At 38.6% G+C, this 13250-nt stretch overlaps 2 protein-coding genes across 3 annotated transcripts in view; one reads left to right on the top strand and one right to left on the bottom strand.

The window, feature by feature from the left end:
• Positions 1 to 137: 137 nt before the first annotated feature.
• Positions 138 to 8558, top strand: LOC145467968 (galanin receptor 2a-like). 2 transcript variants are annotated; one of them, XM_081451621.1, is made up of 2 exons: positions 138 to 321; positions 4512 to 8558. In XM_081451621.1, the coding sequence occupies exon 2, from the start codon at positions 4682 to 4684 to the stop codon at positions 5993 to 5995; it is 1314 nt and encodes a 437-aa protein (XP_081307747.1). In that variant the 5' UTR covers positions 138 to 321; positions 4512 to 4681; the 3' UTR covers positions 5996 to 8558. The 2 variants fall into 2 exon arrangements, with proteins under 2 accessions (XP_081307747.1, XP_081307748.1); XM_081451622.1 differs by lacking the exon at positions 138 to 321 and adding an exon at positions 332 to 2624.
• A 702-nt stretch (positions 8559 to 9260) lies between these two features.
• Positions 9261 to 13250, bottom strand: part of LOC145467931 (Fanconi anemia group C protein-like) — a 31271-nt gene continuing 27281 nt past the window's right edge. The window contains exons 15-17 of the mRNA XM_081451567.1: positions 12757 to 12831; positions 11935 to 12135; positions 9261 to 11347 (exon numbers count right to left, since the gene is read on the bottom strand). Coding sequence (XP_081307693.1) covers positions 11045 to 11347; positions 11935 to 12135; positions 12757 to 12831 — 579 coding nt within the window. The 3' untranslated portion in view covers positions 9261 to 11044. The remainder of the gene's footprint in view (positions 11348 to 11934; positions 12136 to 12756; positions 12832 to 13250) is intronic.

Below are 13250 nucleotides of genomic sequence, written 5' to 3' on the forward strand. Positions count from 1 at the left end.
ACAGCGTGTTCAATCAGTCATTTTTTTTCGAGAACCAATGAACACGAAGGAATTTTAATTAAAAGATGGCAATACCGTGAAGATTGATTTAAGACGCTTGGTGTGTCTTTTTTTATTTGGGCAAGCAGGACTTACTATCAGTCAAATAGCGAAAACGAATTTTGGCAAGATCGGATTTCACTTTTTAGCTTTACGTCGATCCTAAAATGTGTGGGATACCACCATCTGCTAAAGAGTATTGAGATTCTGAACGCGAGGCTATAAACTAAAAGACTCGAATTCACACTTGACGTTGTTGCATAGAGCTGACATATACTAAAGGTAGGCATTAACGAACATATAAGTAAAATGCTAACTGTAATAACTAGAAAAAACAGAAAGCAATGCGAGGTGAATTACTGAATACCAAAAGTAGTATGCTAAACATTTAACCTGCTAATTCATGTTGAAACTAAAAGCTTTCGTGAAATCCTTCTTAGACTGAAAATGTGCACGCCTTGAATTGGTTGGAAGACAGTTTTTCATCGTCATTTTACTCAGCAATGCACTCGATTCATCTAATACGTCGACGGTTAAAGCGCTACTTTACACAATAACTTGGCAAGCTTCCGTTCCAAAAGACTGCAATTGGTTCCTTTCACTTTCTTTGTTATAACAACAAATATAACCTGCTTCAGTGTTCTTTTATTCTACATACATCTGTTTCAAAGGTATACAAAAAACACTTCGGAAGAAAACCATAGCATTTGCGCAAGAGACTAATGCTATTAGGTCTTTCTTGTTTTAAGCGAGTCTAAAAACATCCAGGGTCGAAGAAATACATAGCTTAATTATAATCTCTTAACACCCTCCCCGAAAATACTCCTGTTATCTAAACCTCAAAGAAGGAAGCTTATTTTAATATAAATTGCGTCCAGATTTACAGCAAACGAACAGAAATTAGTATCATTTCACCGCCATTCTCTGAAGTTCTGTATCAAAATTTTGTTATCTGACAGGTAATTGGTTATACTTAATGATTTACGCTAAAACTGCGCTCAACCTCGGTGCTTTTACTTCATTCGACCAGGAAGAAAAATAAGGAATAGTCCATATTTTCATGTATGCTCGTAAACCGATAAGTAGTTTTAGGCGAATGCAAGCCATTGGAACTCCGAGTTAATGAAAGCGGAAGCATAGCAGCTGAGCATACAAGCATAAAACACAATGTCCGGATTGAAAATATCAAACTTATTTCTATTGAAAGTTGGCAGGTTGACATAGTATTTGACGCACGTATTATTTTTTTTTAAACACGTACTGACTCCAGTCTATAATTTCAAAGGATATTTGAACCTCTAACTCGTTAGATTGTCCTACCACGAGTTGGTACGAACGATGTCGGTTTAAGCCGAAAAACTGTTGGGAGCTTCGTGAAAACGTAAACGGTTGATATGTGAATTACAACTAATTAATAAACATGAATATACTATAATGGAACACACCATAGTGTACGTATAGTTGGCGAGAAAAGCTTCAAAAGTTTGAAAATAGACAACTGCAAAGCGTAAATACGTCCATTGAAAGTAGTTGTAAAGGGCAAGTACAATCCGGGCGCAGAATATTTTATATGAGATGATATTTATTTTTCTTAGGGAAACTGACAAACAAAAAGCATAAAATTGATATCTTTGTCAGGCGCTGGAAATGCGTAAGTGACATATCTGTTCATTTTTGCTGCACAGAGTGCGCGCGAACGTCTACAGTAAAGAGTTAAAAAACATAAGTAGAAGGAAAATAAGCTACTTAATTCAAACTTCCGCTCAAGTTTGAATGATTATCTATTCGATTTGAGCTCGATCCCTCATTTATTACTCGCGGATATGGCTGTAATTAAAGCGAGGTCTTTGTAAAGAGGCTCGGCGAAAAAGTTATGACAGTTTGTGAACATTACATCGCGTCTTTGAGGGGGGATAATTTGCATACCAAACACATGACAACACTGAGTTATCTCTGCACAGCTGGTCTGGGTAAATAAGCTTTTATACAATCTCCAATTACTGAGAAGAAAATTTAAAGTAAAAACAAATAAGATCTGCTAAGTGAAATGTATGAATGACAACTACACTTATCTAACCCTAAAGTAGAATTTTCACACCGTCAACCGCGAGAGCTGACTTGAATGCGTGAAAACCGTTTCAATGCATTAATTCTTTCGCATAACGATGAAAACCAGCCGTGGAAAACAAATAATTCTTATTGAAGTCATAAAGAGCAACAGAAAACAATCACATTATATAGAAATAAACCTGATTGGATGAGGATGAGTTTCCCGTTTTTATTAGTTTTCCTCACGTACGCTTAGTCCTCATGATCAGGATGCTTGGGGGACAGCCTTCGAGTGGTTTCTGGTAATAACACAAATCGTCTGTTCACAAATTGTTTTCGGTTTGCTCGTTGTTCACAATAAGAATCACTTCGTCAAAAGAAACAAAACCTCTGTCGACACTGTCGGGGAAACTATAGATACCGTACTGAAAAGATCGAGTTTGGGACAGATAAGTCCCGGGAGATAAGTTACATCAGTATTGGCGCCCGGCTGCGCGACGCTGCTAGTCCGGTGGAGGATTTTCACGTATGTGCAGGTAATATCTGTTTTGATAAAACATCATTCGAACTGTGAAAAAAAAAAAATAATTGTGAGTGACTATAGCTATAAAGAGATCGATATAGGAAGAAGCTAGCTCTGTCCACTGACGAGACAGGAGTGAAGTGGCCTCAAGCTACTGACCATTTCACAAATGGTCCGTTCTTGTCGCCTGTTTTCTTACAGCCAAAAAACAGCGTGTTCAACTGAATAGGCATATTCACTGGAAACCCCAGTAAATATCTCCTCTGATATTGGCGCGCTTAAAAGGTTGAAGCCGTTTACAGCTATATTGCTATATAGGGCTTTTATCGAACCATATTTCGATTATTGCTGTAGTCCCTATGTGGGACGGTCTCAACAACGAGGTAATGTTAATACTGACAAATTACAAAAATTGCAAAATCGCGCCTTAAGGCTTATCACCAAGTTTGATTATCATTCTCAGTAGCCGCTACCGTCCTCTGCGGTAAATATGATCGGATAACCTAAATATATCAGAAGGGGAAAAAATTGAAATTAATGTTTAAAACTACGACTGATCAGACTATGAAAATGTAGGAAACTTGAAAATACGGACTTGAAAATATGGTCGACAAATTAGCTTTGCCTAAGCTCCGTTCCGATTTTGAAAACTAAGTTTCTTTGTGGAATAGCCTTCCATCTAATTAGAGTCAGAGCCACTAGATCTCTTTAACTTTAAAAATGAGACCAATCACTTGATGTCCTCCTCTTGCCCCCACACAGCAAACATGTAAATCAGTTTTTATTTTCTTTTTATATATCTCAACTTTGTAACTACATGATGTCAGTTTTATCGTGTCTCAATTAAGTATATGTGTGTATGGAGTTTTCAAAAAGCTGGGAGGGACCTTCAGATCTCGTCTTCTCATTACCGTCACAACAAAATGTCTATGATAGTGATTATGGCTAACGATAAAGGGATCTTATGCTAAGCTTCTTGTGGGTACAATCGTTGTTTGAAAACATTTAATATTGATATTAATCATTTTTATTGCTTTCTTTATAAGAATCCAGAAATATTCGAGCTCACGTGCGCTTTTTGTTATTCGAATTTAGAATGCGCTTGTATAAGTGCTTTCCACTGAATTACGAAGTTTCGGATGTTTTATTCCTTCTAATGATATTGCCATACGGTGGAATATTACTTTTAAGGTAGTTTTTTTACACTTTTGTTTTCATTCTTTACAATGCAAGTGTATATGTAGATGGGTCTTTTGTAGGAACCGCGGTCACCTGTTAATTTAGTGACTAATCGGTTTACAGGACCAATGAGAACTTAACACAGTATACTGTATGTGATTCAGTAAAACTTAAGGAATAGTGTATAATGTTAGTTCTGTTAGCAAGAAGGAAAAATAGTTGAAACATGACATCAAAAATATCAAAAAATAGTCGTAACATGATATGGGTGCAGCGAAGGAACGATATGACAGTCTAAAAGGAATAGAAAACCGTGAGGGCAGGTGGAAGTATCTTACACTCAAACCAAGAGCGTATCACCTGCGAATACTTAACAATTATTAGACGAGCGTGCGTTTGATATGAGCCGAGTTGGCTATAATCATATCATATCCCGCAAGCGCGAGTGGAAAAATTGTTTTATTAAAAACGCCCCCAAAATATAGAAAACTAACAGAAAATAACAATAACAACGAACCAAAAAATTATACTCTTACGTTTACCATATTTGTAGAGCATGGTACAGTGAGTCATATTTCATGATAGCTAAGCCAATTAATGAAAACTCCTGAACTGCATTATCTAATGATCCAGTTTTTAATAAAAACTGATAACATTATATGACAGCTGAGTTACAAATGCTATTTACAACGTGAACTCTCGCAATTTTTTTTACCTCTAGACTCGGAAAGCATTGAAGTACGGTTACTTGAATGAAAAGAGTTGGCTGAAGAAGGACGTCGTGCTCAGCTGTTATAACTGGCTCCAGACACGAAATCCGGCCGTTTGGCTCCCAGCTAGTGATATTTTACCTCACCGTGCCTTATCTCGCTGACAACGCTTACAAACAGAATGAACAACACAACCACGTTTGATCCTGAATGCAATTCCGAGTCAACCTATATAAAATGGATTTTACGGCTGGCCTACTCTATTATATTTATCCTTGGAACATTTGGAAACGTAGTGGTCTGCATAGCGATTCTCAAGCGCAAAGGAATGCAGACCAGTTGTAACATGTTTACGTTCAACTTAGCATTCCACGACCTGATCCTGGTCATTGTCTACGTTCCGACACAAATGTTAGTTTTGGAAAATTGCTATCACTGGCCCCTTGGAGGCTTCATGTGCTATCTTGCTTACATAACACTTCCACTCTCGCTTTCTGTCTCCATCGGCACCCTGTTGGCCATCACTGCAGATAGATACCGCGCGATTGTTTTTCCAGTAAAATCCAGGCTTACCTACAAGACGGTGATGCTGATTGTTGCAGTGATTTGGTTGGTTTCAGCTCTGACGGCTTTACCTCTCATACTTATTCTTAAGCATTCCTCGCCAGAACCTGGAATATGGATCTGCTGGGAGGCCTGGCCAACGGGCAAGGCATCGGAAGCATACTGGGTATCAATGTTTGTGTTCCAATACCTTCTACCTCTGTGCGTCATAGCGGTGCTCGCAGGAATCACGGCGTATACTTTGAAGAAAAATTCCCTTCCGGTTGGCATGGAGACATGCGAACAAAGCGAAGTGTTCAGGAAAACCATTCGAAAACGAGCCAAGCAAACAAAGCGGATAACAAACATGCTAATCGCGCTTGTTGTGTTATACGCCGTTTGCATGCTACCGCAACATGCCGTGTTTACATTTTGGCTTAAATATCGTGACAGGGATAACGACAGCTACACTGAGACGGAATCTGTTCTCATGATTATTGCCAACATCTTCCCGATAGCCAACAGTGCACTGAACGCAATTGCATACGGAACATTAAACAAGGAGTTTAAGGCAGTTTTCAACGGTTTGTTTAAATGTTTATGCTTCGACGTGACCGCTCGCAAAGAGCTCTTTGAAAGACAAACAGTATCTGGGGAAGAAATGGAAGAAAGAAGAAAGAACGGCCGAGGTCTTCCTCTGCTTCAGGATCAGGAATGGAAAGACGGAAGTGGAGATATGGAGTCACCAGTTACAAGGAAGACATACGACTGTGACAGAGGCGACATAGGGAAGTCGTGCAACCAACGAAACAATCTGCCAACCCATGACTTGCAAGAATGTCTGTTAGCGACGGGAGGCGAGGGGTGTAGTAGAATGCAGGAACAGAAAAGAGGGCTGCAACACACTTTTCCAAGTGGTGATGACCAGGTTCACGAGGAGACAGTCGTGTAATTAGCAGATACAAGAGAGGCAGAAGAAAGGTAGGAGAGTAAATCCCCCATATACGCCTTATTCCCAAAGGAATCCCTTTTAAGTTTGTTTTAGACATGTTACCCATTTCTTCGGAGCAAAATGTTACCACGCGCGTTGGCTGGATTTTTCTTAAAAGAGAAAAGTGCGAGTAAAGTCGATTGGGCCGCGGTCACGTGAGTGAAATCGCGTCACAGGATTGGCTATCTCTTGACACTCGCGTGATTTTTACAACCTGGGGCCCGTTTCTCGAAAGCCACGGAAACTTTTCGGGCCCGCAAAGCCATTTTTAATTTAGTTAATCGGTATTTAAAGACAGAGAGGTGTAAACGCCTGAAACTTCTTGTGTGAAGATAGCCTCCGTTCATATTAAGAATATGTGAATAAAACAGCTCTGAAGTCATAAGGTTTGAGATTTTGCCACAGCTTTTTGGGTGCGAAAACTTTTCGAGAACTTCCAAACACGGGCCCTTGGGCCGGGTTGTTTAAATCCCGATTAATTTAAGCCAACCCAGGATTATAGCGAGAATTTTGATTTCAGTTTTGTAACTTTTGGGAGAGGTTTTCCATCTATAAAGCTTGTCTCACAGTTTTGAGTTTGAATAATCTCAAACTTCACAGAAAATAAGCAATGAAAAAACATTACTTTGGTTAACTTTTAATCCTAGGTTAGCGTTAACCGGTTTTCGAACAACCAGGCCCTGGAGTGATCTAAAAATAACTTGAAAGGGATTACCTTGGGAATGACGCCTATAGGGGGATTAATTCTATTACTCTTCATCCTCTCTTGGCAATGACCTACTAATCACATAATTAGGTCACATTTTATTAATGAAATTATTAACTATTTAATGAAATTAAAATCGCTGTTTGTCACCCTTTCAGTGGCTAACTTGAACCATAAGTGACAGGGACAATAAATTATGAGTCCCCGATTTGCGTCGTAATTTACAGTACTAAGCCGAAGTTAAGGCGAGCCGTTTATAGTACTTTTGTAAAATTTTAAGTAATAATTCAAAGGGATTGGATCCAATGAAAAGTTACTACTCAGGTCAAATAAATAGGCTGGGGAGTAGCAGCAGTAAGCATATGCATCGTTTTAAGGTCCATGCAGTAGCACACTGTTGGTTGAGTGCAGCGTGGCCAGCAGGCTGATGGTAACAAATGAATATATGAAAGATCATATATTTGAACTGCGGAGAAAGATACGAAGACATGATTGATCATCACAGTTGTACACACAACTTAAGCAGTTGTGCAATTAAAGCCCGGAAAAAAATTCAGGCTTGAACGAGATTCGAACCCATGAACTCTGCGATACCGGTGCAGTGTTCTGCCAACTGAGCTATCAAACCAACTGGGATCTGGTCACTTTCACAACTGCTTAAGTTGTGTATACGTTCCTAATTGCGATGTCATGGTCAATCATGTCTTCAGGCTGATGGTTACTAGGCAAGAACAAGTGAAATAAGCTAAGAATATTTTTAAACATCAGCTGTGTGTCGACTTGCGTTCTGCTGACCAGAGTAAAAATATACGGGGTCACTGGAGATTGAGTGTGCAAATCCGAGTTCAGTGCAGTTAAACTGAATAGAAACGGACCCATCCCGCCAAGATTTAAACCCTTGATGGCCCAAAATTTGAACCTAGAAACAAAATAATAATAACAAAAAAACAAACGCCAGCACATAAAATAACGTTTTAATAACTTTTATTTGGATGGTTAGACATTGTGGTTTCACCCACAGACTTTGACTTCACTCTAGACTTTCTTTACTTAAGACACATTGTTAAACAAAAAGCTTGAGTCTGGAAGTGAAATTGTTATTACGCGGCTAGCAAACAAATTTTCTGATAATGAAGGGTTACCAGCATATTCTTGTTGCATACAGTACAATAGTTATCATAATTACCGAATGTAAGGTAAATTGGTAAGAGCCAGAGAAGCAGCTATTTTCGATCAGAAATTTGACTTAGCCTTTCAGACATTCCGCAATTCCTGGCAAAAATGTGCCATTAAGCTACTTAAGTATAAGCAGCTATTTTTATAGAGTAAAACCCCGAGTTTTCGAACCCTCTATTTTCGAACCTCTTGATTAATTGAAGCGACTGTTTGCTCCCTTGGTTAAAAAAGTTAAGAGATATTTACCTCTTTTTTGAACCCTCCGAACATATCTAGATAAGACCATTATTTACGATAAGCAGCTGCCAGTAGAAGATTAACAGGGGAAGGGAGGGGTCGGAGGGGGAGGGGGGCTTTCAGATGATGCCTGTTTTGCACCAATTAGACAGTGTGGATGACATTTTCGATTACTTCCATGTAACCTTTACTTTTCAGGCACAACGTAATTGCCTCCCTTAGATTCACAACTGGCTTGTGGCTTTGTGGTTAGTAACTGAAAATCAACCTAATAACGATTCTAGTTTACTCAAATTAGGAATTGCTTTCGTTCTTCGACAAAAATAGAAATAAAGAATAAAGACTAAAGAATACAAAAGTCTCCATCTTGAATTGGGAAAGAGGCCCAATTAAACTGCTAATTTATTAAACAGATTTCAGATTCAGATTCAGATTTTTATTAATTGACACTATTTAAGACATATTTCACTATCGCACACTATTACAAAAAATTCATTAATCACAATAAGGAAAATATAATAATAAAACCAAAACAAAATGTGCTCAGTGACCAAAGAAGCATATGCTATCGTGTTGGTCACTGACACGTTCAAAAATAAAAGACAAGACACATCAATTAATAGAAACAATGCAATAAAGGAAGTAAAATGTGAATAACAAAAGTATTCGAAATAAACAAGTTAAATGAATAAATCATAATGCTGAAGAGTAATATTGAGTATTTAAAAGGTATAGTTTATATTGCTTATAAAAGGAAGTGTAAGGCAGTTTTTTAAATTCTGTTGGAATAATTTCCCAAAGTTTTGATGTAACAAAAGAGAAAGTAGAGGACCCATAGTTATTATTTACTTTTGGCCTATGAAAATTCAAATTCGCAGCAAATCTTGTATTGTAGGTATGGACTTCAGATGCCTGAGTAAGGGTTCTATGGAATATAGTTGGAATGTTTGTTGAGTCATTTAAAATTTTATGAGTAAATAGAGCCACTTTTAATTTGTACACATTCTCAAATTTGAGAATTCCCAAAAGATTGTAATATGGTGAAGCATTTTCCCTGCTATAACCAAAGAATATGCTTCGGACACATTTATTCTGCTGCTTACCCTATTGGTAATAGCCCTTATGCATGATGACATCAGACAAACAAATTTCACCACCAAGCCTCGCTTTTAAATGGCAAATTAAAAATTTTATCGTGGATAAATTCCATAGGTAGCAAAGATGAAAAGAATACCCTTGTGAAAACAACACGAAGGTGCCAGAGGTTTGAGAAAATTCCTCGTAAACGAGGCCTGGTGGTGAATTTTCGCGCGTGACGTAATCACGGATACATTATATAATTTCAGAATAAAAGCATTTTTTAAAGATAAATATGGAATTTATAGTTAAATATATTTATGTTATCGCACTGACTGAATTCTATAAATATTAATCCGAAAATGCATTCCTTGTTAAGTTAGCGGTAGCTCCGTTTGATAAGCCGAAATAAAATCACCCAATAAACCTCTTGTTTAGATAAATACTTAGCTATGAGCGAAGAACCCATAGTCATTTTAATGAACGAAGAAGTTATGCTAAAAGGAATAAATGTGCTCGCTCGCGCACGAAAGTGAAAGCATTAACAACTACCTTACTACGAAATGCACAATCGCATCCAAACTAATTAAACCTAAGGCTCGATTACCAGCCGCTGTTCGAGAAAGGAGCCCGCGCTACTCGAACGAGAGGTGGAAATCGAGCTTATTTTTAAAAACCTCAAAGGCTAAGAAATGATGTCAAGAGATTAAACAGAGAGCAAATTAATCACTCCCCGGAGAAAGAAAGTATGAAAAGCCTTAGGAAATCCTACCAACCCAATATTCGAGGATAGATCAGTGAAACCACATGTTTAGAAATCCTAGAGGGGAGGAGAAGGGTTAATCATTGCTGTAATTAGGTATTGCCCCTTGTTTATTGCACTTTCACACTTGCTACAAAATATTTTTAACAGTGACGGATAAAAAAAAAGAACTTATTACCAAGTCAATAATTCCTATTTTACAGCTATGAGGCAAAAATGACTCAGGCTCATACCCTTAAATTTTGCAATTTTTTTTTTAACAAGCTCATTTTTTCAGTGATTGAGTGGTCTGTCCACAGACGGTTATTATTTTTTGCCTACGAGTTATTTTCTTCGAGCGCAAAGGGCCACCCCCTCCCCCTGTGTCCGGGCTTTTTCAAATCCCCTGAGTTTAATACTCTTGCTTTCGATCTCTACGAACTCAAGATAAAATAGAGGCTCTACAGGTGGATAGGCTGGTAATTTAGTCTGTTGACTCATCACAATGACTTTAATAAAAGCTCATGAATTGCAATAGATGTGATGACATGCAGTAATCTCAGATCGAATAGACCACTTTCAATATATCAAAATTTAGCGTGGCAGCGAGGCCTAGAGGACACAAACTAAGGAAATTGAATGCCATGTTTATTCATTTCTTTTGTTTGTGTCCTCTAGGCCTCACTATCAAGCTGAATTTAAATATATCGAAAGTGGTCTATTACAGCATTTGTTTGCAGCTTTCCGCATATAATGATCTCGGCAGTTTATACGTTACATGTGAGATACTGCCTCTACTGGCAGACCAGTTACCTGGAGGTAACATCTTCGCCCTCGCGAATTGTAAATGTGGGACGAAAAATAACCACGATAGAGAGAAAGAGAAGTCAAACCCAAAAACACATGTTATGTTCAACATAAAAACTTTGGACTTACTAAGCGTCTACATTCCTACCAATTCTTTCTCACTCATTAAGCATAGCCACCATATCCGACTCACTCGTCTTCAGGCTTATCGGTTCTTGCCAGCGTTTCTATGATTTTTGACTCACAGTCACTTATTATGTCTTATTCAGTTATCCTCAGCTTGTAAAACTTTAATAAGCTCCTCGGTTCTTGTCAGCAAGTCTTTGACTTGTTTGTCATTGTTATTTATTCTGTCCCATTCATTACTCATAGCCACGCCTTGCACAGGCTCAACTGTAACTTCCCTCCTTACGTCGTCAAGCAAATGAGAAATCTCTTTGATCAACAGCAGCCGAGCTTTCCTCTCCTCAGTTGACGCGACAGACGTTGATCTCGTTGCCAAAATGGTATCTTCCCAGCCGTCCAACACAAAGGCCAAACGCATAACAGAGGAAAAACCCGGCGTGAGCTAAGAAGTAAATAAAAAGAAAACAGACGTTCCCTAAAAATTCCTACAACCCAAGTTCGAAGACCTTATTAAATTACGTATATTCATTTAGAGAGCAAGCCACATCAGCCCCAGCTGGATTTCATGCGAGTCCTCTATCCTGGTCGAATTTGGTTTTTGTGGAGCAAAATCCGGAGAAAAACCCTCGGAGCAAGGCGAAAACCAACAACAAACTCAACCCACATATGGCCCCAGGCCGGAATCGAACCCGGACCACATTGTGGGAGGCGAGCGCTCTCATCATTTTCCCATCCCTACTCCATCCCTCTAACCAATTGACATAGCGGAACCTCCAATAGAGGGGCGCAGTGGAGTCTATATCAACAGGTACCTCTCATAACCGACCACAAGCTGACCCTCATTCACGGTCCATAAGAGAACAACTGGAGCTTGTACTATTGTCAGGTTTTTCTGTAATTATTATCAGAAGCGTATATAACTGAATCTCACAATTATAGAGTGAGAAAAAAAACGAACAAAACACCTAAAAGAGACAAGAAGTCAGCAAGTGTGAATAAGTTATTAAGTATAATATCCTGATTACTTACTAATTGTAAAACATCCTTGAACACCAAGTGCCCACCAAGGGCATTACACAGGAACACCAGCAACAGTCTTCCCAGTAAAATGGCTGCCTCCGGGTCTCGTAACACAGGGCTTGTAAACAAAATGTACTGAACGTCAGCAAATTGAAGCCTGGTCTTTGACTTGAGAAGACGTAAAGGATGAAGAATTTCTTTCAGAGCTGCCTGTAAAACATTACACAAGATTTGACGAGCTGAATATGTTACGTTTCATCTGAGCACTATGCATCCTCGTTTCTTAGCCTAGAAAATACTCTTCATTGAAATCAAATTGTATCTGTTAATTCATGAAAAGTGAAAAGATAAAGTCTGCGTTCAAGCCCACTGACCCATCAGGCCGGCGCTTATCTCCGGCTTCTATAGCACGAAGCGACTAGTAGTATTTCTACTCCCCCCTGGATGGGATGCTAGTCCATCACAGGGTTACCCCTACAGCCGTAACCCATTAAAACACCGGGGTGGAGAAAAACATGAGAGTAAAGTGCCTTGCAGAAGAACAAAACAAAATGTCCCCAGCTAGGGCTTGAACATCTGTCGAGACATCTGTAACATAATGGTAACTGTATTTCTCCGCTACTGTCCTACATGATTTTATACATATTACTCATAAAGGAAATAAAGCAAACTTGTAACCATCAACACAGCAAGGAAGTTCATTTAGCACGTCCATATTTTGGTGTCTCGTTGGCGAAGGAATTAGCCAGTTTCCTCTGTATTTAACAATCGAACCTTACTGAACCAGTTAGTGCCCAGTTCCCCTGGAGTTTTTATTTACAAATGTCTTACCTTTAAAGGGACATGTTTGTCTGACAATGGAGGAACATGAAACCAACACAACATATTGATACATCCATCCAGTACCTACCCCAAAAAATCAAGAGTGTATCATTATCTTTCTCTTATTTAACAAATAAACAAGCTAAAGTGAATACCAGTTACGCAACGCTTTCGAGTGGTATACCAACAAAAAGGCTCGTGTACATACCGAAAAAATACAAGTGACTCGTGGGATATTCGATGGTATAGGGGAATCCTCGTTTACAATATTTGCCTCACTAGCACAAGCAATTCAGTTTCTGATGGAGCCACAAATAAATCAGTCTTGAATATTGAAAGGTCATAGTACGATTAACTCTGCCAAAGAATATGAGCTTGATGCATTGAATACTTTTTGTGCAACACGGGTTTAAAAATTCAGAATTTTACAAAGAACGTATGAGCTCATTAGCGCTATTTTGCAGTTTTTGAAAGCCAATATCTCCTTGAATATTACACCCAAA

This window comes from Orbicella franksi, chromosome 14 (assembly GCF_964199315.1).
Source record: "Orbicella franksi chromosome 14, jaOrbFran1.1, whole genome shotgun sequence".
In the NCBI taxonomy this organism is placed as follows: Eukaryota; Metazoa; Cnidaria; class Anthozoa; order Scleractinia; family Merulinidae; genus Orbicella; species Orbicella franksi.

Excerpts from the sequence above, each read along its gene's own strand:
- LOC145467968 (XM_081451621.1), top strand. The coding sequence starts at position 4,682 with ATGAACAACACAACCACGTTTGATCCTGAATGCAATTCCGAGTCAACC.